The sequence below is a fragment of the Gasterosteus aculeatus genome, chromosome 8 (genome assembly GCF_964276395.1).
Source record: "Gasterosteus aculeatus chromosome 8, fGasAcu3.hap1.1, whole genome shotgun sequence".
In the NCBI taxonomy this organism is placed as follows: Eukaryota; Metazoa; Chordata; class Actinopteri; order Perciformes; family Gasterosteidae; genus Gasterosteus; species Gasterosteus aculeatus.
This window is the reverse complement of record NC_135695.1, coordinates 19,974,904-20,000,234: the sequence shown is the minus strand read 5'-3', so window position 1 is coordinate 20,000,234 and position 25,331 is coordinate 19,974,904. Positions and strand designations below refer to the sequence as shown.

At 45.6% G+C, this 25,331-nt stretch overlaps 2 protein-coding genes across 2 annotated transcripts; one reads left to right on the top strand and one right to left on the bottom strand.

Annotated features, from left to right (window-relative positions):
* The first annotated feature begins 1,738 nt into the window (after window positions 1–1,738).
* On the top strand, window positions 1,739–21,470 carry cilp2 (cartilage intermediate layer protein 2). Its single transcript, XM_040184846.2, has 10 exons — window positions 1,739–2,092; window positions 10,049–10,126; window positions 10,746–11,015; window positions 11,133–11,315; window positions 11,782–11,937; window positions 12,031–12,348; window positions 12,829–12,937; window positions 13,567–13,724; window positions 15,325–17,751; window positions 17,848–21,470. The coding sequence occupies exons 1-9, from the start codon at window positions 2,029–2,031 to the stop codon at window positions 17,739–17,741; spliced, it is 3,753 nt and encodes a 1,250-aa protein (XP_040040780.2). The 5' UTR covers window positions 1,739–2,028; the 3' UTR covers window positions 17,742–17,751; window positions 17,848–21,470.
* Window positions 21,471–21,546: 76 nt separating this feature from the next.
* On the bottom strand, window positions 21,547–24,832 carry LOC120824197 (3-phenylpropionate/cinnamic acid dioxygenase ferredoxin subunit). Its single transcript, XM_040184847.2, has 3 exons — window positions 24,265–24,832; window positions 23,817–23,932; window positions 21,547–23,593 (listed from the first exon to the last, which is right to left on the bottom strand). Exons 1-3 carry the CDS (start codon window positions 24,452–24,454, stop codon window positions 23,492–23,494), a joined length of 408 nt encoding a protein of 135 aa, XP_040040781.1. The 5' UTR covers window positions 24,455–24,832; the 3' UTR covers window positions 21,547–23,491.
* Window positions 24,833–25,331: the final 499 nt, after the last annotated feature.

The window sequence follows — 25,331 nt, the reverse complement described above, 5'->3', positions numbered from 1 at the left end:
TCCCAACCGGGACTGATTTAGTAATGAAGGCCATAAACAGGTGTGATCAGGCCGTAATCGGCTGATGAGGAGCTCTGGGCTGCGAACCTCCACGACAATGACCAAGAGGGACTGCAGGTTCATGGATGAGGTCATGTGTATCCAAACAGAGTTTAAGAGCTTCATCTGAATGCTGATGCACTAATGCACATGTGTGAGTGTGAGAATTTGTGAGTGAGGAAAAGTCAGAGAAAAGGAACGCCGATCCGGTGGCGCTCAAAGGCTTTTCCTTTCTATTTTTTTTCACCACAGACGTTAAGTGAGGAACTGACGTATTATACAATCCTATTTATCCGCGCCACTTATTGTAATATCCATTTGAGAGACAGCGAGTCTTACATGGAGAAGAAATGCACTCGTAAGATCTAGTTGAGTGAGACCAGAGGTTTAATAATACAATCTTTCCTTTTTACGAGACACAAAAAAATTCAGTTGTTTTTTTTAAAGACAAAGAAAATAATCGCACAAGTGCATGTTATTTTCCTATTTAATGTTTATTTTCTATCCAGATAAGATAGTCTTCATGCTGTTATTCCTTAATTACCTGTTTCTAGACAGGAACACATCATTTCCAGGAAAACAGTTTAAAACAATCAAATATGTAATGACACACATTACATTCCCAATCTCTCTAAAAATGGTTTCAACACGAGTTTAAAATTATACTAACGATTATCAAAACCTTTTACTCTAAGAAGGTATTTTCAGCAAAATGTACTAAAAGTGTTTAAGTGAGAAAGCTCATTGTATTGTAAAGGACTAGAAATAATGCTGAACTAGATTAACTCAGAATGGTACAGTTTCCTCAGTGTTAGAACATCCTGAACTTTATTCCATTGTTGTTCAATCCAACCTTTATCAAGGCAGACGGGGCTTCAGTCTATGACTCAAATAAGAGGTTCCTTTATTTTGAAAAAAAACCAAAAAGAATCTGACAAATGCACCTATTTAACATTTGATCAAATTCTGAACCGAGAGGAATCTGGAAAAGGGCCGCGATACGCAATGTTTTTAATTGCCATGGATTCTCAGCAGACGCCAAATTGCAGCAATTGACATGAGTTCAAAGGAGCCCGAGTACTTTGCACCTCATAAGCAGCGCTCGGGTCTGCGTTCTGGGGAGTTTTTCCTGAGCAGCGTGCCATATGACGCCACTTCCACTCTTTGGCAGCGCATCGCCCCGCAATCAGCGGCTGTTAAAAAGTTACAAAACTGAACCAGAAGTCGAACCAGAAGCTGAGCAGCATCTGGCACCGGCCTGCGTCTGGTGGAGATAAAGCAAAGAGAGTGGCAGGGGGAAGGCGTATTATATACTTTGGAAAGACTTGAACTGGTATCGTGAAAGATTAAAGTATCATGCGCTGCTTTTAAAAACAATTTCCTATATTTTTGAATGTTTAAAAAAAAAAGCCACACTGAAGTGCTGAAAGCCGCTCTGAGTTGGCACACACCTGCTGTGTGGATGAAGACCGGAGGACTAGATGAAAGAAATATGAAAACATCAGATCAGAACTACTGAGCTCCAGCTTTGACGTACAGGAAAACACCTTTCAGTTACCCCCCCCCCCCCCCCCTCCGCCAACACACACAGTCTCAATCCCTCCCTCTCTAGACTCTCCCTCCCTCCCTCTGTCCACCACACCAAACCCTCACCTATTTTTGGAAGATGATATGGGGGACCCAGATGTTCACGTCTCACTGGCCAATGGTGAGCGCGGAGGGGCCGGATTGGTGTGCACTCCCGATGCCCCTTCTTTTAAAAAGCTCCTCGCCTGCGACTCGGCAACTCAGCTCGCAGGAGGAACGAGCAGCATTGCTCACACCTGACTCGACCCGAGTGGCGCCCCCCGCCGCCCCCTCAGCACCGACGCCAACACGCAACCCTTTTCTTTCAATCTTCACTTATTTTCGTTTTCACTAAATATATACGTTGAGTCTTCGGAGGATCAGAGAAACGCGACCGGCCTGTGGGACCGAAGGTGTGGGACCATGTTGGGATTAAATAAGGTGGCTCTCCTGCTGTCTGTCCTGGCTTCAGTGGCCCTGGGCCAAGGTAAGTGAAGGGTGGAAATTAACTCATATCATTGCCATTTTTTATAAGAAGTGATGCTAGAAAAACAGGAAAAGGACTGTAAATGTAGACATTTTGGCAAAAACCCCCCACCAATTTGAACATGAATGTGGTTCAGAGTTGTGTCTTTGTGGTACGAACAGAGGGCCAGTGCGTGACTGCGCACACATGCGGACCACCTACACAACTGTTGGGTTGTCTGGTGGTGAGACCGCGTGATAAGGCTGTGCGTTGGGCATCGTGTGTTTGTGGGGGTGTTATTTTGTAGACCACCTCGGGTTGAATGAGCAGCACATTTTGGCACCGGGCTGATTGAAGGTTGAGAGGAGGAAGCTGGTGTAGTTTTAGAGCACAGAAAGCCCCGTCGACGAGGTTCAAAGGGCTGCAGGTGAATAGAGGAACACTGGAAGAAGAAGTCGGTGTCTGAGCGCACACAGTAGCAGTCAGAGGTCCATTGATTTGAATCAGAAAAAGTCCAAACGTCTGACCGGTGCTGTAGCGCTCCACTGACTTTTATCATCTCACAAAGAGCCGATTAAAACGGACTTTCTCTCTCAATTTAATTCACAGACTTTACTGCGGTTTTTAACTGTCAGCTGCCACGATACTCCAGTTCCTCCAGATAATCACAAACCCTTTAAAAGTCAACCCGCTCCTCCTGAGTGACAGTGGCAGGTTTTTTTTTCCAGAGCTGCTCCCCCATTAACAGAGTTTTTTCTCAAAAGAAGAGGAGCTCACGACATCTCGTCGGGCTGAGAGGCCTCAGAGTCGTAACTGTCTCGCAAAAGCTCCGCGCCATTTGCAGATGAGTAAATCACACACCGCTTTGGGAAGGAACGAAGACGGGACAGGCGAGGAGAGAATACCGGCCTTGAAAGTCATACGCTCTGTGCCGCGCTCCTTAAGCCGTGCATCCACATCTCGACGTACGTTGGTGCGTTGCGTCCTCGCCTCAACCCCCCTCAGGAAAATGACTCTCCCCACCTTTCTGCTCCATCACCCCCCCATCCCCTTGTTCTCCGTCGCTCCCCTCCACGCACCTAAGAGCTCATAGAACTGTTTTCCAGTTTGGACGCCCTCCAGTAACCAGAGAGCTTCCAATCCCCGTTGCACACCTGCCGGGGGAGAGCTAGGTGGCGTACGCGAGCAGCCGGGGTAGAGTCGAAGGGCAGTGGCTGGTTCTCCAGATGCTGACCGCCGTCTGCTCCAAACAGCGAGCTGTCTCGCCGGCTGAGTTTAATGGCCGAGACAGGGAGATTACAATGGATCAAAGGGAAAATTCCCCTTAATAACAACCTCCAAGCCAATTCACATTGCTCTTTTTTCTTTTCTTCTGTTTATTTGGACATTTAAGTATGAGTGAGCCAAGATATTATTTATTACAAGTCTAATGAGCTGTTTTCATTTGAGCTATTTGGAGCTACTGGCTCCGTACCTGTGCACAGGTGCAGAGGTTCACTGAAGGACATTCAGTCATTTTTGATGTAGAAATAATAATAAGTTGGGTTCTTAATAGCATCGGGTTTTGTAATACATTTATGATTGCTGAAATCGTGATGGATTTGCATCATTAGTTAATGTCAGGGGCAAAATTGCGGATTTAAATGAGCCACAGATGTTCGAGGATTCAGACTTTTGGGAACACCGGAGTAAAGAGAGAGAGAGCTGCAGAGAGGAAAAGCAGACTCCTCCGCAATCACACACACCTCTGGCGATGAATTGAGCCCAACACACAACAGCTTCCATACGGCACGGCAAACACACACACACAAATACATACACCCACGTCACAGAATTCAAGGGTGAAATACCGCTGACTGAAGCGCCAAATACTGTACAACACAAATTTACATCACGTCGAGAGGACCGGTGTGTTTTCAAATCTTCTCCCTTCTTGTGAGGATCTGGGAGATCTATTCAAGCGCTGTCTCTCAGCCAACATACACTCGGCCAAACCGTGCCGTACTTTAATCGGACTGAAACCCTTCTGGGTGAAACTCCATGAAGTCCTCTGTTTTTCCTCCATCTTCCTCTTCCTCTCCTCACCAGCTTATTTTATGACATTCTGGCAGTCAGAAAACGTCAGAAAAGTGCAGCCCGGTCGCCAGGAAAGTAGGATGTTGGCGTTGCCCGTCTCAGTCAGCTAAGTGAGTATAGATGAAAGTGGTGTGATGACGAACATATCAAGTAATAAAGTCAAATAAGAGTCCAAAGGGAATCAAACAGCAAAAGTAAATGTTAAGCATTAGTTAAATTAGAAAAGGGCAGTCGGTAGTTATTTGCGTTACGGTTGTTATTTTCTCACGTTACTTTATTACGTTATTTTGTTTCATTAATTTGTTATGTTACTTTGTTTTTTTACTCTGTCACGTTACTTCGTCTCGTTACTTCGTCTCGTTACTTCGTCTCGTTACTTCGTCTCGTTACTTCGTCACGTTACTTCGTCTCGTTACTTCGTCTCGTTACTTCGTCTCGTTACTTCGTCTCGTTACTTCGTCTCGTTACTTCGCTTCGTTACTTCGTTTCGTTACTTCGTTTCGTTACTTCGTTTCGTTACTTCGTTTCGTTACTTCGTCTCGTTACTTCGTCTCGTTACTTCGTCACGCTACTTCATCACGTTACTTCGTCACGTTACTTCGTTGCTTTGTCACGTTACTTTTCACGTTACTTTTTCACGTTACTTATTTGACATTTTCCGTTACTTTGTCGTGTAGTTACTTCATGCTGTGACAATTAATTCAACACAAACTCTGATCTTTTTTCTAGCTTTGACAAGTCATTTGTTGAGCCTTTTCTGCATACATGATAAGAGGCTGTACTCATGGAACTTTCTTCGGCTCGTCATGTATCCGTACCATGCAGAAAGATATAATGACAGCATTTTTGTTGTTTGTAAAGTGACACAAAGAGAGAGAGAGCGTTCTTTACAAAAGCCTTGATGATATTCCGGCTCACCTTTGTGTGTGCAGCCTGCCTGGCTGGATGTATAAGTACACAATGCGGTATTTCTGATCGAGCAACTGCGACGTAAATCGCGAAATCCAAAGATAGTCCTCTGAAATAAGAATTGCAGTTGTCACAACAGAGAGGGCAGGGATGACAATGAATGTCAAAGAGGCCACTGAAGGACCCAGAGTAATCCAGTGGCTCTATGGTCTGGGACTTGCCTCGTGGCTATATGTGGATCCGAGAGGCTAACCAGTCCGCCGATGCAGGTCTCCTCTCATACCTCAGGGCCGGTGCATTGTATCTTGTTACCGTGTCCACGGTTTATTGGTGTCACAGTGATGCTGGCTGAGGTTTATAATAAGGCTTCATGTCAAAGGTAGAACTTAGGGAGACAATCGATACATCTCCATGTGCATTCCACTACATTTGCTGTGAAAAGTCAACATTGTAAAGGACTTTATGTGAACAAAGCTCGAAAACCAAACCCAAGAAGGTGATACTGTCCTCAATAAACGGCCTCAGCCGATTCACCAAGTGCACCAAAACCACACATGCAACACATTGCATTCAAAGCCCTTCAGTGGCCAAAGAGGGTGTCGGGATGGAGGATCGATAGGTCAACTAACCATCGGACTCAAACAGGGTTGTTCCCTAACCACAACCACCTGCTTATTCACAGTGATGTCATCCCTGTGAAACCTTGGCAGGCCTTTGCCTAATAATGATTTGGATGGTTTGGTTTACTTTGTACTGTTTTTTGGATTATTAGTGAAAGTCTACAGCGTGCCCTGTGCTTTGGCATCAAGACCCCAAACTCCCCGAGCGTTTTATGTATTGCACTCTGTGAGACCAGGCTGGTTTATTACGGCTTATGACGATGAAGGTTCCCCAACCTGACTCATTTTCCAACGAGTCCTCCAAATTAAAAAATGTTTGTTCTCTTTGTTCTATGATGGAACATGAAAGCTTCTTTGGTTTGGGGGAATATCATGGTTTAAGTTTGAATAAGTATATATAGTTTGTTGCGGTCAGGCGAGCGTTGCCACCATAGTTACGGTAATAAACACGTGGAATACGGAATGTTTGTAGTCACTTTTTTAAAGAAAACTCCAACGTGGCCTCATGGTTAGAAACGGGCAAAAAAGCCTGCATTTCATTCCAGTTTGTTGTTGATCTGTTGTCCTAAACCACATTGCCTTCGTGCACCTGACGTCCTCCTTCACGAGGGATTTAGTAACTGGACTGTTGGTCTGTTGTTTTGGTGCTGAAACGATGGAGGTCAATCTCATTCGAACCCAAACCACGATGTTTCCTTTAACGTAACCAAGTTGTGTTCACTGCAAAACCCAACACAACCTTTAGTGAAGCACGTTCACAACTTAAAACTGATTCATTTTCACCCGTAATTTGTAACGGCCGGCAGAGACACTGTCACTCCATATATTCTGTGGAGGACTTGTTCACATTGTCTGTGAGAGGCCATATAAATAGAGCTGTGTCACAAAAAAACAAACCCACACAGAGCCCATGAACGAGGACAAAAGACGTGAAGTGTACCACTTTGAGGTGGATTATTGAGGAAATCATAAATTCTAACCTCGCTCCCTCTGGCTTGAAAAACGTGCTTCTTGATGAGGTGAATTTCCTCTCATACGTATGAAGCAGCGGCCCAATAAAATCCCCCAGCTTTTAAAATTCATAAAGTGCTAACATACCGCTCAGAAGCACAATAACGTCGGCGATTCCTCCACTGGAACCGGGCCAGTTCACACCGGCCTCAACTGAGCTCGGCTCACTACCCCCAACATGCCTTTTCACTTTCTAGAACTGTGATCACATGAAACTCTTAAGAATCATTCACTATTTAGTTTCCCTTGTCAAAACCTCTTGAAATGATAATAATGTAAAGTGTTGTTTAAAATAAACTTTCTTGGGAAAAAAAAAAGCTAATTAGCCTTTGGAATGTCTGTGTTAATTAAGTGAAACAAAGGGGTCATTTTTGTTCCCTCACCTCATAATTACCCAAAGAAATGTCCTCAGAGAGGAAAAACTGTCAAAATGTAATCAAATAATTCAAAAACTATTTGATTTACTAAACTAAACCTGCAAGCGGAGCCACATCTGCCCAGCAGGTCGGCGTGAGAACATGTGCTCCTGTTTACCCAACTATTCCAGCGGATGAGCGAATCGAAGCCAACGTGGACACCTATCAATGGTTTTTAAAGCCAGGAGCATAAAAAGCAACAAGCTGCAGCTATGAGGCTCAGCTGACCGTTGATGTTACCACTAAAACCAGTAATACATTTTTGGACAGAGGATCTTTGTTCTGTTGAGCTGTATCCATCTTTGCTAAATCCATCAAAAGGGTTGAGAAGAAATGTGCTGGCAGGACAATAAAGACCGAAAGTGAGCTGTAAAAACCAGCGTGGACGGATATCGATACTGGGAGTCGCTGCCCGTAAACACACATTCACACAGCGCACGCTACTTTTTGTTCCCGTCATCATCCGTCAATGACTTTCTTTTCCAAACAGCCCCAAATCAAACGAAGCTAAATTAAATGTGAAGCAAACAACTGGAATTTTTCAGAACAGCAACAACTGGAAAACTGCAGGAAAATCAATCATATAACTTCAAAGCAGGAGGAAAAACACTTCATGCTGCATGTTTAATAACTCAACAATTTACATTGAGGTGCCAGGTTGAATATCTTTCTCGTTTGCCTTATTTCAAACCCGTTCTGCGCATGTAAGTGAAGATGGTGTAAGAATGACGCAGGCACGCAGGCATGCAGCGTGCACGGTACGTGTATACATTGTAATCATTGACCATCGAGATCCAGAAAGAGATCCACAACAAACTGCCGCAGACTGACGCCGAGTGCTCGTGTGCCTTTGTGCGAGGTGACGGGCCGAGTTAAAGGGAAGCTGTCTGATTGGCCGCTGGTGAACAGATGACTGCACGCCCTGATTTGTCACAGCTGGAGCTTGATTAGCATCCATCGACTGCAGCTGTTTGTTGATGGATTAAGAGAAGAAGGGGAGACAGAAGGATGGAAAGATGTATGATGAAGAGGACGGGGGAGATGATTGATAGCGAGGAATGCGAGGTGTCGCCGAAGCACGAGGAAAAAATCTAGACAAAGAGAAGCAGATGGACAGAGGAGAAGTTAGAATGATGCAATCTTGCATTGAAATACAGAAAGAAATGAGAAAGGAAGCAAGTTAGTCTTAGTTTCAGTTGTTTCAGCGCATACAGGTCTGACCGAAATAAACAACGGTGGAAAAATGGGAAAATAAAGGGTAAAGGGAAGCTGTTTTGATAACATTTTGCGCTACGTCTTGCTCTACTTAAAGTCCATCGTTGTGAAGGATTTGACATCAACTTATCCATCGTCTTGACTAATTGTCAAAGTGGACTTTGCATCCTGATTCTTGGTGCTCAAAAACAGTCAAAAGGATTGGACAAAGTTGCCTCATTTTTAGATTTTTTAAGTGAAGATGTCGGCCATATTATCTGTTCCCAGAGTTATTATTCTTGCTTCTTTTTATATTCCCTATGATGCATATATATTTTACATGTGCACCACAGGAATATACTATTGGTTTTGTTTTATTTGTCATGTGTCTGTTACAGATGGGCTAAAAACTGACTGTCGTTATGCATCCTTGCGTTGCACAATAAAAATAAATGAAATTATTTGTTGAAAATGGAAACCGAAACACAGATAATGTCAAGGAAAAAAAGAGATGTCTGCACCAGTGGAGGGTTAGACAGCAAGTCAAATGAGAATGAAAATACTCATAGACGTGGATAAGATGGTTGCTAAATATATTGCGACTTACAGAAAAAAACAGAACTACTTCATGCGGCAGAAGTTGTTTTTTAAATCAGATTTGAGACAAACTTGGGGGTAAATGTTACACAAAGCGCTAACTCGTTGCTCTCCGCCTCAAATGATGAAATGGTTATGTATATGTTGGTGTCGCTACTAGAAAACAATAAACCACATTGTTTGCTGTCACAAGTGTTAGCTTACTTTCACGTTAGCTAGCTAGCTCTCGTCTAGCTGTTAGCTACACGGGCAGAATCCAGGATAATTAATCCCGGATATGGACAGGCGTGCATGCGTCATTCCATAAATCCGTACATATGTTTTAGGTTGCCGGTGAAACCCTGGACGTCACCGTGAGCCTTTGCCCGTTGGACTCCCGATTGGACGTCAAGGCGTCCTTCTTGGCCAAGATTCATAGTTCCACCTCCAGCATTTACTCGGCGGAAACCGTTCTCATTTTGCACGGCTGGGCTTTGACTCAAGGCAGAAACAAGACTCGTGCTTGTTCCTGTTCAATGTAGGAAGGTGTTAACTGCTTGGAAACAGTTCAGGTTATTTGTAACACCTGTAAAGCAATTGTTCAATAGCTCGACCAGGTACGTAAGCCTGTTCATATAAAGAGGACACGTGGGGCTTTGGAGTAATTGATGAGCAGTTATGAACCTAAACAGACAAAAATGATGGCGATGTTGACATCCGACCCTCTCGTGCCCCGTCCACTCCTCTCCCAGTACCCCCCCTCTGTTATGTAACCTGCATCCTATTACGATAACATTGATGTTCAGTGTGAAAGTTATTGTTCTTGCTCCAATAGTTTAAAAAAAATGTGTGAAGTTAAATGAACCTAGTAAACTCTTCCATATTAATCAAAATATTGAATAAAGCGGTAACAATTAGCCGACGTGGCTTAAAATGATTAATGGTAAGATTGTTGTTGAAATGATCTTAACTTGACAAGATAAAGAAAGTTATTTTTCTTTTTGATTGATAATGTAAAATGGTTTTTTTTCCCAACGCTGTTTGTCAAATGTAAACCACAGATAATTAAACAACTTGTACAAGACGTACTCCGAGATGTCCGAGTTGTTCGATTGGTCCGAATAACTTGTCTGTGTGTTGCTCTAAATCCAGATGTTTTTCTCCCCTGCTTGCAGGACTTGTGAGGACCAGGAGCCCGTCAGACAGGACCAGGAGAGTGGCCCTCAACACGTTCACCGACGCGCAGGCAGCAGGTACTGGATCCATCGGTAGCGACTGAGGGAGAGATGGAGGAGACGGGTGCACGTCCGGATTTAAAACAGGAATTTGGCTATGTAGTGTGTCCCGCTTATGAATGGGATCAGCTGTTTTGTGATGACTTACATTTTTTTAATGTATTTCTATGTAAGAGGGTTAGGGTTAGGGTTGTATTGGTCCGTCCAGATTGTTGTCCAGTCACCAGAGAACTTCAGAATCATACATCACTTTGGAAACACAAATATATAAGCTTGATGCAGATGCATTCTTTGGTCCCGAATCCCCGTTGTTCCTTCCTGAGGAAGTGCTCGGGTTTCAGAGCATGCAGCAGCCTAAAAATCGGACAATATTCCCCATCAGTTGAGGCATAGGGTTTGGAAAAGCACCTGGACCATGCAAAGCTCCCCCGGGTGCATGACCTCAGTTTCAAATTGCGGCAGCAGACCTCCTCTTAAAGTTTGTAACCCATCCCCTCTGTTTTCCTCCCTATTGCTTTCTCTTGGTTCTGACCCACGTCTCCTCTACATGTGAACCGGTCCCCTGCATCCACCCCCCTCCCTCACCCGCTTGTTTGTTTCTCCCTTCTTTTGATTTTCATCCACGTGTCCCCCCCAGGCGTGACAGAGTGGACGTCCTGGTTCAACATCGACCATCCTGGAGGCAACGGAGACTACGAGCGCCTGGAGGCGATCCGTTTCTACTACAGGGAGCGGGTCTGCGCCCGGCCCACGGCCATGGAGGCCCGCACCACCGACTGGGTGGCAGCGGCGGACACCGGGGAGGTGGTGCACTCCAGTCTGGAGAAAGGCTTCTGGTGCATCAACAGGGAGCAGGGCCGGGGCCGCGTCTGCTCCAACTACCACGTGCGCTTCCAGTGTCCCCCGGGTAGCAGCGAGACACACGCATGAATGCACATCTCCACCTGCGTACTTCGCAAAAAAATAAAATAAAAAAAAGGCGACCTCGCTCACGATGTGTCCCGTCTTCAATGTGCGTGTGTAGTGCAGAGCTACTGGGCCGATTGGAGCGAGTGGGGTGCCTGTTCAACGACGGTCTGCGACGACGTGGGCATCAAGGTGCGCCAGAGGAAGTGCGTGAACACCCAGCCCATGCCTCTCCTGCTGGTGCCGGCGTGCCTCGGGCACCACTCGGAAAGGAGGGAGTGCTCCAACCCGCCGTGCACCGGTGAGAACTAACCTTTCAATTATACGACGCAGTGGAACTGCCTGTGAAATAACGATCGGCGAGGTTTGGGAGGTCAAGGAAATGCCATTTTGCTTTGTGCAGCTTTGTAAAAGCCATTTATTGTACAGAAAACATTTTCATTATTATTGTGTACAAAACTTTCGGTATCCATTCTGACAGTTAAAATGGGTACGTGGCATTTTCTGCAGTATGGTTTGGTTCAGCAGCGTCTCGAGCAAAACTTTCTTGATTGAGCTTCTTGTATTCAGCAATATTTCAGTTACATAATCGTCTTTTTATACGATCCCATATAATTTAGTAACGAATAATCCCCCCCTACGCACAAGAGCGTTAACAGCTCTCGTTAGACCGCTTTGTAGTTTGAAAGGATTGAAAAGAATAATCAAGAAGGGGCCTATGAATGTGTCACGTGTTGCATTCCCTGTTTCTCCTTGTGTGTGACCAGCCAAGTGGGGTCCGTGGGGTCGGTGGGGCGCGTGTTCGGCGACCTGTGGTGTCGGACGCAGGGTCAGGAGAAGGACCTGTGTGAGGACCTCGGGGACGGTCCGCTGCACCGGGCGGCCCGTGGAAATACAGAAGTGCGGGAAGAGCCCGTGCCCAGGTACTGTACGCCGCGCGTGGGCCGACAAAGGTCTGACGTTTTCCTTTTTATTCATGTTTGTGCTCATTTCTCCACTGCCAACCCTCTCGACAGCCAAATGTCAGCTTGTGTGCGTGGAGGGCCGCCCCAGCGAGGACTGCAGCCGGTGCACGTGTGACGACCACGTGCTGCACGGGGAGGTGCGCGCGGTGACCGGCGTCCCCGTGGCGGAAGCCTGGGTGGCACTGGACAGCCAGCCCAAGGTGATCCGTGCCCTTACTGATGCCAAAGGCCAGTTCAGGCTCGAGGGAATCTGCTCCTCCAGCTCCACCTTGATCTCCATCCGGAAGGAGAAGTTCACCCCGGTCACGGTCTCCACCTCCAGTAACGGCACGGCGTGGTCCTGGGTGCGGGCCGTCCTCAGATCAGCCGGTGGGTGCGAACAAAAACGAAAAATTAATATTTATTTTTGTTGACGTCCTTTGCTTTTAATCAAGCCAAATACAAAACATCTTCAGCGTTCATTTAATGTACATTGTTGGATATTTCCTTGAAGAGCTATTCTCCTTTTTCAACAAAGAGTTTCTTGATTTCCTTTGCCATCGTTCTGCAGAGCCGGTGAATCCGGCGGTCGTATTCGCAAACAGGAAATTGTCAAAGCTGCAACATAAACAGTCTGGCTTATTGTAAGACTTCTCGTTGTCTGGAGCACTTACTTGTTTGGTTGCATGGAAACCAAATAAAAATAACCCAATGCTGCTTTTGAAAAAGTAACCCACGAGGACCCTCACAATCCTTTTTCATAAGCGCAGGAACCACGCTGAGATTAAAGTGCAAAGTCTGACTGGGTTTAATGAGGTCACATTCACACTGTCAGGAGGAAGGTCCTGAGGGTTTTGCTCTTTTCCACAGAGAAGCCGTACATTGTGAAGCACCCCGAGGACAAAGTGCGCCCCGAGGGAGGAAGGGTGATGTTCTGCTGCAAGGCAACGGGATCACCAGCACCTGACAAATACTACTGGTGAGAAGAACCATCAATCCCAGGAATAGTTATTAACAGAGCACAGTGAATACTGTTTACATGTCGTGGAATGTATATTTCTACTTTTGATTAAAGTTGCATGTTCATAATGGAGTTTATGCAGCTGCTAAATTCTCCCTTACCAGTGGAGCCTTTATCCAGCCTGCTATGCATGTGGCATATAGAAGGCTGACATCATCTGCCGGCTGCAGCTGAAAAACAACGTTGATGAGAGCAGGGAGAATCGAAACAGGGAAGCTGCCAGAACGATGAGCAGAACGAAGCTAAATCAGCGGTTTTACAGACTGTTTCCCTCTGAGAGATGTTTGACAAAAGGATAGCTGCTCATCGCACGCAAGTTGTACGCTGCCAAAGGACATTATTTCGGTTTACTCTTAAGGTTAATCGCTAACATTTCAGCTATCATCGCGAACGATTAAATTCCATTATATATTCTTTAAACCTTAAGCGACTTATTAGTGACCCCTGTGCTTAATACAGTTGAAAGGTCGGGTGAAATCCATAAGTTCATCACTTATAAACACCAACATTTTACAGGCATTCCTTTTAACAAGTTTGAATGTGATCTAATTAGTTTTAAAAAGATTTCTCTAACTATTTTTGTTCAGGTACCACAATGGAACTCTGCTGGACAGGAAGCAGTACAAGTACGAAGAGGACCTCGTACTGTGGAGCCTGAAGCCGGAGCAGTCGGGGCAGTACTACTGCAAGGCCAGCAGCTCTGCAGGCAGCATCAAATCCTCTCCGGCCCTCCTCGCTGTAATCGGTAAAGTCCTGGATCTCCTACTGGCACTGGAATGTGTCTCTCTCTCTCCTTCACCGTAGTCAGGATGGTTCCACTTGAGCATGAACCCCTTCGCATAGGACGGCACTTACCACTTCAGTCTGTTGGATTAGCGCATATAGGTGCAGGTACCCAAAAGGGTTTGCAGAGAAAAAAGAGTGCAATATCCTGTCTATTTAGTCTCAGTTGTTCTCACGGTTGAAACGACACAAAAGCTCCCTTATAGTCGGTTGCAAAGTGGTGTAATGTAATCGGTAATTTATCATCATCCGCCTGCAAAGGATCTGATTTAGTGTGACGATAGTGGCACACGGGGATTATAGCTCAGGGTGGCTGCTATCCCAGTGCTTTTGACAATAATGCATTAAGTCAAAGTTTTACACAAGATTCAAGTATAACCGCTGACAAAAAGCAAATAACCGCAATTTATTTTACTGGATGAAAAGCAGATGCCTTTGCACTTAAGCGGAATGTCAGCGCAAAGTAATCTGTGAGCCATGTCCGTGCATAAAGAGAATTAAATCTAAACCACAGTGTTGCCCGACTTGAGGGAGAGAGGAAAGACAGTCGATAGTGGGAGGTAAGGGGGGGGGGGGGGGGGGCAGTTTATTACAGACAAAAAAAAAAGAAAATGAGAAAATCATGGCTGCACTTGGAGAAAGTTTTTATTATGTTGACATTGGTTGAGGCCACGACTTCCAAAGCTGGGGTGCTTTATTGTGCGAGATGGCTCTCTACACAAAAACAAGTTCTAGGAGAAATCAGCCTGTCAATAAATCTTCTTTTCCCTCTCAATAACTCAATAAATCCTGTTTCTTTTCCCTCTCTGAGTCTGTAGTGACGCAGAGTATGCATTTCTACGTCTGCGTGCATGGGCGAGCTACACAACACGTATATCCTTCAGGTGCTTCTTAACCAGGTTGACGAAAGGGATTTCACAGCGCAGTGCTAAAGAAATCTTTAAAAAGAAAACGACAAATCCCTGCATTGCATAATCTCAGGAGACCCTCACAGCAGCCACTGCTCTGGTGCTTCTTATTTTGGCATTATGCATACGTTAATGTTTTAACTACATGTCATACAGATGACTCTAAGCCATTTTGGTGATCAGCAGTACAATAATGTTATTGGGTGAATACACATCTTTCTAACTGGCATCTGAATCGTTGGTGAATAAAGTTACTTACATTTTTACATTACATTACTTACATTACTTACACACATACATTTTGGATCTAATTCCCTTTCATGCAACTTTCAGCATTCAGCTTAGCCACTCACAGGTACTCGCATGCATATGAATTAATTGTGTGGGTGTGTGCTTCTATGCGTGAAACAGTCCTACTATATGTCCTATTCCACTCATGCAGTTATAAACAATGTCCCGTACCCTGTGATCTTATTATTAAATTTAGACCACTTTGACAGGCTTTTAAGTACAACTTCAACTTCAAGTCTTCAACATTTTTGCTCTGAGAAAAAGTCTGACATGTTGCATGTACGACAGCCAGGTCAGTGATATAATATTTTCATATGTGTTGTGTTTAAACCAGCCTGATGAGATTTATCGTCTTATTCACAGCAAAAGGAAAGCCAGCGTGCAATTCCACCCCCGAGACGCACCTAATCAGACTGCCGATCGACTGCGTTCAACCCGGGACTGACTCCATGCACTACAACGCCGGCCGCTGCCCTCACAACAAGTGCGCCGGCTCCTTGGACTTCGATATGCGCTGCAGGGACGACGCCGGGTTCTGCTGCGGGGTCCACGACTCGGAAAGTCGAATCATCGACTGCGGCAGCTACAGCCTCCCTATCCGGGCCGTGACCCAGTGCAGCTGTAAAAAGTGTCCACAGCCCACTGTGCTGGTCCGCGGCAGAGTGGTCACAGCTGACAACGACGAGCCTCTGCGATTTGGCCACATCTACATCGGCAAAGAGAGGGCGGGCACCACTGGCTACCAAGGAGGGTTCACTTTGCAAATTCCTCCCGATACACAGAGATTAGTGGTCAATTTTGTTGACCCCACTGAGAGGTTTCTCGACACTCCGAAAGTGTTCATCCTCGATAAGAAAGGTGGGTCCATCTACCACAATGTGAAGGTGATGAGAAGGCAGACTCCAATTGACATAAATGCAGGAGATTCCAACTATATCAGCCTTGGGGAAATAGAAGGCGAAGACCCCATCGGTCAGTTGGTTATTCCTCCCAACTCGTTCCACAAGGATAACGGGGAAATCTACGAGGGAACCGTGAAGGCCAGCGTCACGTTCATTGACCCGAGAAATATCACCACGGCAGCGGCGGCGCCAGGTGATCTCAACTTTGTGGACGGCGAGGGTGACATGCTCCCTCTCAGGACCTATGGCATGTTCTCCGTGGACTTCAGGGATGAGACCAACAAGGAAGTGCTTGGAGCTGGAGGTGTCCAAGTTCTGCTCGATACGCAGCACATCAAAATGCCAGAGCACATTCCCAAAATGAAACTGTGGTCTCTAAACCCAGACACGGGAGTCTGGGAGGAGGAGAGTGACTTTGCCTACACCACCACAACCCCTGGGAGTCACGGGCGGAGCAAACGAGAGGAACGCACTTTCCTCATAGGCAACATGGAGATCAGAGAACGTAGGCTCTTCAACCTAGACGTGCCTGAAAACAGACGCTGCTACGTCAAAGTACGAGCCTACATGAGCGACAAGTTCCTAGCTAGTGAACAGCTGGAGGGCGTTGTGGTCAGCTTGATAAATCTAGAACCTAAACCCGGATTTTCCTCTAATCCTAGGGCATGGGGCCGCTTTGACAGCGTCTTAACTGGATCCAACGGGGCCTGTTTACCAGCTTTCTGCGATGCCCAGAGACCCGACGCCTACACGGCTTATGTCACTGCGATGATGGGTGGGGAAGAACTTGAGGCAGCTCCCTCTACCCCCAAGATGAACCCAAACATCATCGGTGTGTCACAGCCTTATCTGGATAAGATAGACTACCAGCGCTCCGACCACGAGGATCCGGCTCTGAAGAAAACAGCCTTCAAGATCAACTTGGCAAAGCCGAACCAAAATAATATTGACGAGACAAATGGGCCGATATATCCGTACGCAAACTTGATAGGTTGTGAGAATGCCCCCATTGATGCAAATCATTTCAGATTCTTCCGAGTGGAAAAGGACAAGTATGAATACAATGTTGTTCCCTTCGAGGAGAACGATTTGACGACCTGGACGGGCGACTACCTCTCCTGGTGGCCTAACCCCCAGGAGTTCAGAGCATGCTTCATTAAGGTCAAGATCCACGGAGAGAAGGAAGTGATGGTCAGGTCGAGGAATCTTGGAGGAACACACCGAGAAACAAAAGGCCAACTTTATGGCATAAGAGACATTCGCAGCACCCGGGACATGCGAGAAGCCAACACCTCAGCGGCCTGTTTGGAGTTCAAGTGCAGCGGCATGTTGTTCGATCAAGCTGAGGTGGACCGTTCCATCATAGCAGTGCTTCCACAGGGGAACTGTCGCAGGATCGGCACCAACAACCTCCTCCAGGAGTACCTCATTAAACATCCACCGGTCGCTCAGAACAACGAGTCCCAAGGATTCACCATGTTGGCACCCGTGGATCCCTTAGGCCACAACTACGGCATCTACACCGTCACAGACCAGAACCCCAGGGTGGCCAAGGAGATCGCCATCGGCCGCTGCTTTGACGGCACCTCGGACGGTTTCTCCAGGGAGATGAAGACGGACTCTGGTGTGGGGCTGACCTTCAGCTGTCCGGAGAGGAAAGTTAACAGGGAAAGCCTTTTCCAACGCCTGCAGACGAACCCGGCTCAGACGCTGTCGCAGATGGCGAGGAGCATGAGGGAATCGGAGGGTTCGCAGGCGCAGGGGTCACCCACCCGGATGGTTGCCTACCCCTCAGAGCAGCAGGGCCGGACCCAGAGTCGAAGAGTCGCCTCTACGACCAGACGGAGAGCGCCCGTGCGCACACCGCAACGGAAATAGATGTTCCAAGGTATGTTTGAATAAGATATTGTTAAGAGCCTTTACATTGATGATAATATCGTATTTTCGTAAGATTTAAATTGTCCTTTACCTTTTTGATTTCTAGTTCTTCCGTCAAGACCGATAACGATGCCGATGAATCAAGGGAGTAAAAGTTGCCCGTCTGTTGAGGAGTCTGAACTCCCCCATCGAAAACCACGAAACGGAGGCAGACGGCAATTCAGCAGAATCAACAAGTGGTTGAAAGTATTCATTAGACTCACTTGAAGGGTTCGGTATATTCATTTCTTCCTTCCCTCCAAAAAGACATGCGTCATTTGACTGCGTGTAATGCGGTCACTAGCGTTTACTTAATTAGCTTTGGTCTAATTGTATGTCTGAATGGACTAAATTGACATTTGAGGATGCGACTTTGAAAGTTACGACTTGGTGGCATTTCAATTCCCCACACCCCCAGCCAATGTTTCGACGTCTCTTAACCTAGAGTTGAAACCAAACATTTAGGGACTAAAAATTCATCGCCGAGCCCCAAACACTTCATAATTAACCATCGTTTTCCACTGAACCTTTCTCCAAGACCAGAAAGAAAATAAGTCCTTTTTTCTACAAACCGGGCAAAAAAGACACATGCAGCGGAACGAGGCATCCCACCCGGCGAACAGAGGATGTTTTCAGTCATGCTTCTTGATGTTTCCCATTAGCCTACCACTGTGCCAACGGCGAGTCAGCCAAACGTCCTTTCACACCTACTTAGAGTGTGTAAAGCCGAGGCCTTCGCCAAGGAAAGCATGGATCTCGAGGGCTGGCAGGAAGTCCAAAGTGAGGATGGTCGATTGAAACGTATGACGTAGTTCCCTTCTGTCCTCCTCGCACATTCCAAATTAGCATTACCAGAGAAACCTTTCTTAAAAGTAAACAATCCCAAATGTGTTTGTTTTTGTTGTTGGTTGATGTGCTTGTGAGCTGCCTTTTTGTATCTTGAAGTGCAATAATGATAGAATTTAACTTAAGACTTCTTAGAGATGTAACCGACTAACACGTAAAATCGAAAGTGCTGCTGGGAAGTGAAGTGACAACGCCTCCAGTGCGAGGCCAGGTAGCGTGGTTAACAAATAGTTTAACTATGTAATCATTCTTGAACTCTCTGAACTGCCGAGAGTCTATTAACCTTTTTGTACTTTGCTGCATGACTCATTTGATTTGTTTGTATGTGACGTGTACATCACAGTAATCATTTGTTTTACTCAAGAGAGCCATTTTGTTACCAAAACCCACTGTATGGATCTTCCACATTAGAGCGATGATTAAAAAGAGACACAACTGTGAATTAATGGCCACGTTTTGGGAAATTCTGCTATCATATTAGGTCAATTTAGAATGTTGATACTAGAGATAGTGAGACAGATTATTAGACATAGATAACAAATCTTAGGCTATTTTAATTGCGGTAGGTGATGGTAAGAAACTTCCCTCTGTGATAAAACTGCCAAACTTGTTTATCTGCAAAATATAAAATCGCAGACCCACGGGAAGAGTTCTCCAAGCTGAACTAATCCCAAATCAAGTACTGTAAGGGGCACTGTGGGCCATGGAGAAAAGCCTGCGGTTAATTAGAAAAATAAATTCCATATCCTCCTGAGAACAATTAAAACAGTTTGACCCTGACTTTCACAAACTAGTTGATTGCCAGGATGCACAGGATGTGGTCAACATGCTATTTCAACAACACCCAGGGAACTCCTTTTAAGCCTGATTGCATTTATTATTCCCCACAGGCCACAGATTTATTATTTAAATGTGCTCAAATGTTGTCAATGTATAAATTAAAAAAACAAATATAGAGATGCAACGTCCTACGTCATTTGCTGTCCCGCATGAGATTACATTCTGATTACTCAAATTAGTATGCCAGTTCACGATAAACATTTTTTTTTTGTCCATGAAATGGACGTTTGCGAGAGTGGATCGGTACAAAACACACGGGCATTGTGCACCACTTTTGGGGATGTAGCCATCTAGCCATTACAAACAGGATCCTAGAATGATTGTCTCTCGTCGTGGTTACCGTACGTACCGCTGCCTAAACAAAGATCCCGTTGCGCTTTCACCAAAAAACTACTGTAACCCAACAGTTGTACTCGGATCCACATTGAAAAATTCCATTCCATGATGAAAACCCCCCCCTAAAACTAAGTACTCCAGGGTGACGACATGTGATGGCATCGCCGTTATCTCGGCTCTATACCGACTCAACAGTTCAGATCCCCCTGCAGCAGATGTATAGCGTCCAACCTGCATAGAAGAAAAAAGGAAAGGATGATTGAACCCAGGTGTTGGAAGAGATAAGTCCCATAGAAACGCTGCCGTCGTGACCTGTTGTGAGGTCAGCCGACGAGGCCTGACGTCTGTAGAGCAACTAAAGGAAACGTTAAGAGCAAAGACATCAAGAGAAATACGAGCGAGATTATCAAGAGATGGATTTCCATCACTTTCGGGGGACTGTTTGGTAAAGTACGGAAAGGGAAGGGGAAAATATTTGTGGTCTTTGGCCTCACGGTCCATCACTTACCGAAATCTCAGCCTTCAAAAGTGGTTGCACATGGAAGAATGCAGGGCCTTGCAGAGGACGCTTTGACGGGAGAATTAGCTTTTTCACAGGGTGAAGTTATCGGGGGAGTTTGAAGGACAAGGCAACAATAATAGGCCGAGTAAGCCATGGGTCGTGCGAGGCGCTGCAGGGGAAAGTAAGCGGGGCTCTCCAGGCAGTCACTGCGTCTTCTGGAGAAGTTTAAATAACCTCTGCAAAGTCTTGAGGATCAAAGAAAGTGAGTTTGAGCCTGAATCCACCGGATGAAACACGTGGAAAGACAATGTTTGTCTTATTGGGCTGGAGGTAGAAGCAGGAGTCGTTCATCTTACACAGGAATCAGTCAGTGTCGATATTGTGAAAACGGCCACATGGAGCTTCATGTGATTTAGTTTTACAACCATTTCAAAGGAATCGTTTTGGGAAATAAGCCTGAGCGCTTTCTTGCGGAAAGGTAGACGAGAGAATCTGTAGTTTCGGACAGTTTCTGTCCGTTAACGACGAGGTCGCCGCCAGCAGCCGCTTAGCTTGGCGGCATCGTCGCGGTAACGACGTCTGGGAAGTCGCTGTGAGAGAACAGTTTATGGTCTGACAAAACATGGTGAATGGATGCAGAAGGGGACAAGATTTCCGCAGTTGACATATTCTGTCCAATCACAAGGCTTGAATTTATGAGGATAAATGCAGGTTAACATTCTGTCTGAGGAGAGCAAAGGACGTGGAACTTTTGAAAAGCTTAAGCAGATGGTGTCTCTCTGTCACAGAGCCCCAGTGGGTGCATGCGATGCTAAAATAAATTTGTCTTAAATTAAAAAGAAGAAATAGTCCATCCACCAAAGGGACCAAAAATGTTTCCGGAACAAACAAATCAGATGAATCCTTTTTCTCTTCTAAACAACCCTGAGAGTTCCTAATTTATTCAGTAGTTCATCTTTGAACCGTTGCCACCACTTTCTGGAGTCTGCAGGGAGAGTTTGAACCTTTACCATAATTGTTCTCCTGATAATACTCTGTGAACACTCAACTATCGCATGGTGCTCCCCTTCTTGTTTCTCTGTGTAAAAATTGTGCATTGTATTAAATCTACTATTATTATATGAAAAATAAATTGTAAATAAAATACATTTTGTGTAAACTCCTGATTCATATTCTCTGTGGTGTGTTTTATATATTAAGGACACATACAAAAAACGATATTTAAATTCACTGCAGCTTTGCTAAGATATAATAATTTAATTTGAATCAAACAATACAGATACACTTTGCATGAGTCATAACAACATATGTATAGTTTACAGCAAATAAAGCGGCTGTTAACAGAACAAGTGATTGAAATTAACATAAAGTGCAGATCAATAATTCATATAAACGATAAGTTAAATGCTTTTAAGTGTTAAGGAAACATGGCGGCGCGCTATCACGTTTGCCGATCGTTTCTCAGAGTGAAGAATGTCAGAACCGCAGCCCGATCAACGTTTACTTTTACTTTCCTCCCGACGCGAAATAGCTGCATCCCCGTTGTGTGCGGCCATCACACCGCGGGGGGCTGAGCTTGGCAAAAAATACATCTGGGCAATTTTTCGCCAGTGGAATGGTTAGTGTAATCAAGTTGCACAGCAGGGAGGAAAATGTGAGAGCTGAGCCACACCGTCACTCACACGTTCGTGACCGGGCGCCGGGCCTCTGCCAGAAAATATAGTGAGCGAGTGCCCTCCCATAGCGAAAAACACACACACACACACACACACACACACAGCTAGAAAAAGTTATTTTTCTCCAGTCAATGGTGCCTTTCAGGTCGTGAACCTCCCTCCGGCGCCTTCGTGGCCGTTTCTTTTAAGTCCCATTGCGTCAATAATGGAGGAACCCGTCAGAAGGGGAAACGCTGATGGAGACGTCTCGACTCCTCTAAACGCTGCAACCCACGCGTATGTGGGTTTGTATTTTCTATTTTTTTAAACCTCTTCAGAAGAGGACATTCTGTTAGGAAAGTTTTCTGCTCACTGGAATGTGTCTAAATGTATTCAAAGAGCCACGATTCAGCGAGTGGGCGTGAGAGTTTGAGGCCTCGGGGGCGGCCTGTTGAAGACATTGAAGAGGGGCTAGTGGCGGTAACGGCCGTGAGGCCGATAAGTCGAGTTAGACATCACGCTGAAAGAATCTGTCATTAATATTTCTGCTGTTACGCGATCGAGCCAATGGATATCTAACAGGTCAGCTTGGATTTCAACGTCTACATGTTACTGGCAAAATATTGAAAGTCAATTCAACTGCAGTTACAAATCAGTGTCTTTGCATGAATTGTAATGATTCCTAAAGTTTACATATTACATTACAGGCCATTTAGCAGACGCTTTTATCCAAAGCGACTTACATTACACTTTAAACCCATGGCTTTTCACATTTTGCCCAGGGAGCAATTACGGGTTAGGTGTCTTGCTCAGGGACACTTTGACATGAGACATGGGGCAGTCAGGACTCGAGCACACCCGCTCTACCCCCTGCGCCACGACGACCCAAATATAACATATAACACAAAGTCTGCATTGTAAATCGCCCCCCTTCATTGCAGGTATGATGTTATTTTTGTCATCATGTTGTATTCAAAGCCACTGTAAGAGGAGCTAATTTAATACTAATACCTCTACATGACTCATACAAGTAGGAGAACCGGAACCACGATTCAGACGCTACTGTGGTGAAAACTCAGAAACAATCCCTCCCTCGTCCACAGGGGGCGCCAGAATCAGCACAAAATAAAAGTTCCCTGCAGTAGCTTTAAATGAAAGATTTGGAAGGATTTTCTCTCCGCCCAAAACAGATGTTTTGCAACACAACACAACTAGACAGGAAAATAAATAAAATCAGTAATAATATTATTTCTAGGAATAATTTAAAATCTAAAATGATCAAGTGGCAATAATAAAATACAGTATGCTGGTGAGTTCTATTACATTTTCTGAGAAGAGGAATATTTCTTGTTTTCGTGCTGCATTTTCTTTCGCCTGCCCGGTTGCTCTCTGTGTCGAAGAAGCAGCAAGAAAAACTCAATTTATTCTTTTTTCTTCAGACCAATCCTCTTCGCCGTCATCCTGAGCTCCGCGGAAAGCGGCAGGTGAGGCTGAGGAATGTTCGGGATTGTCTCGGTTTCCGCCGAAGTTCTTCAACTCTCCTTCTGCTCCGCGGGGAGCGGCTCCAGGGAGAGCCGGCCGGCGTGTTTCACGAACACGTTGCCGTCCTCCAGCTTGACTTCGTACACTTGTTGCTGTAGAAGAAATAAATAAAAAAGGGACATACGAGCATAGAATTTAAAATTGTTAAAAATAAAATGGAATAATCCTTCTTCTGTGAAAATCTTTTATCTTTATGCTTCTTCTGCAGCTTGTGTATAGGAGAAGGAACAGGCTATGAATGTGATGAAGGGAAAAGAGAAGGGCATCCGCATCCAAACAACAGAACGGGCGGGTTGGAGGACGCGGTTCCCTGACCTGTAAGGACGTCCCTGACTTCCCCGTCCTCAGGTCAAAGTCGTAGTCGTGCCAGGGACAGAAGACCTGCAGGACTCCGTCAGCCTCCTCGATGTCCCCCTCACAGAGAGGACCACCTGACGGGAGATTGTTAAACACTGTCAAGTTACTTTTTTTTAACGTGGAACCATTGACTGGGTTTGTATAACCATTGACTATGCGTGGAACCATTGACTGCGTGTGTGGAACTGATAAACCTAAAAATCTGTGAGAAGTGGAGGCCTGCTGAGAGTTCAGCAGGCCTCCACTTCTCACAGACCTTCCGGTAAATGAACTTCGTATTCTGTGAGCGGAAGTGACGTAGCGACGTGTCGTCACTCCATCCCCCGTGTTACCGTCAATTCACTTGATATCGTAATTCTATTTTATTCAGTGTCTGCCTCTCTTCCGGGGGCCGGGTGCGTTTTACCGGAATGTGCGCAGCGAGCGTCCATGGCGAAGAACTCGCCCCTCACGTGGAAGAGGCAGACGTCCGCGTCGCGGCCGAGCGAGCAGTACACGAGGCGGCAGCGCGTCGCGGAGAGCCGCGCCGCCGGGCCTACGAGTCTCCACGAGCCGCCCCGCGCCTTCGCCTCGTCGTCCCCGGAGCCGGACGCCATGAGCCAAGAACGGCGAGATTTCTGCCCGGGATGCTCAAAAAGAAACAACAACAACAACAAACAAATAACGCACTCGGGCGGTTTTTATCTCGGTGGAGAATATATTTCCATTTCATCCAGGCGGGCCGAGCGTGTGCGGCGGTCGAGCGGTGCGGGACTGAGCCGCCTCCATCCGGGCTGCAGCCGGAGAGGCGTGACGCGGTGTCACCGGGAAGGCAGCGAGTGTTCATCTAACGGGCAGCGCGGATAATTCAAACCAACCCCGCTGGTTTATTATCTCTCAGTTCAATCTAATCACTTTATTCGTATCAGTTTAATACGCAGCTTCTCTTAGAATAAACTGTGCTTCTCTTAGAATAAACTGTGCTTCTCTTAGAATAAACTCTGCGTCCCTTAGAATAAGCAAGAAGCTGAGGCAGCAGTTAGATCAACGGCCTTAAGATGTGTGCTTTAAGAGAACGCTCAGGTAAAAAACAGTGTTTTTAATACAATCAGCCATTTAGAGAAGTTGTGCTATTCTGCAAGTGGAAAGAAAACATCTCCCCCAAAAAACATTTTCTTACTTTTGACACGTGGAAAGAAAACATCCAAAAGACGCATCTAGGTATTTATGTTGATACTTATATTCAGCAAAGTAACTCGTTAGATATTTAAAACTTACTTTTTTCAGGAAAATTTGTGTTTACAAAGTAATTGTCTAAATCCGGTATCAAAAATCCCCTTTCGTAAAACTATACTCTTAATACAAAATGCAAGAATTTTGAACCAGACTTGTGACCATCATGTCATTCTCGCTACATGTTTGCACACCTTGACACACAACACCTCTTCTTTGACTAAAGTCATTTTATCTTTGTGTCAATGTGTCTTTTCATTT

Excerpts from the sequence above, each read along its gene's own strand:
- cilp2 (XM_040184846.2), top strand. The coding sequence starts at position 2,029 with ATGTTGGGATTAAATAAGGTGGCTCTCCTGCTGTCTGTCCTGGCTTCA. Across the intron at positions 10,127-10,745 it reads CACCGACGCGCAGGCAGCAG|GCGTGACAGAGTGGACGTCC; the intron begins GTACTGGATCCA and ends TGTCCCCCCCAG. Across the intron at positions 12,938-13,566 it reads GCACCTGACAAATACTACTG|GTACCACAATGGAACTCTGC; the intron begins GTGAGAAGAACC and ends ATTTTTGTTCAG.
- LOC120824197 (XM_040184847.2), bottom strand. The coding sequence starts at position 24,454 with ATGGCGTCCGGCTCCGGGGACGACGAGGCGAAGGCGCGGGGCGGCTCG. Across the intron at positions 23,933-24,264 it reads CGCTCGCTGCGCACATTCCG|GTGGTCCTCTCTGTGAGGGG; the intron begins GTAAAACGCACC and ends ATCTCCCGTCAG. Across the intron at positions 23,594-23,816 it reads AGTCAGGGACGTCCTTACAG|CAACAAGTGTACGAAGTCAA; the intron begins GTCAGGGAACCG and ends TTTCTTCTACAG.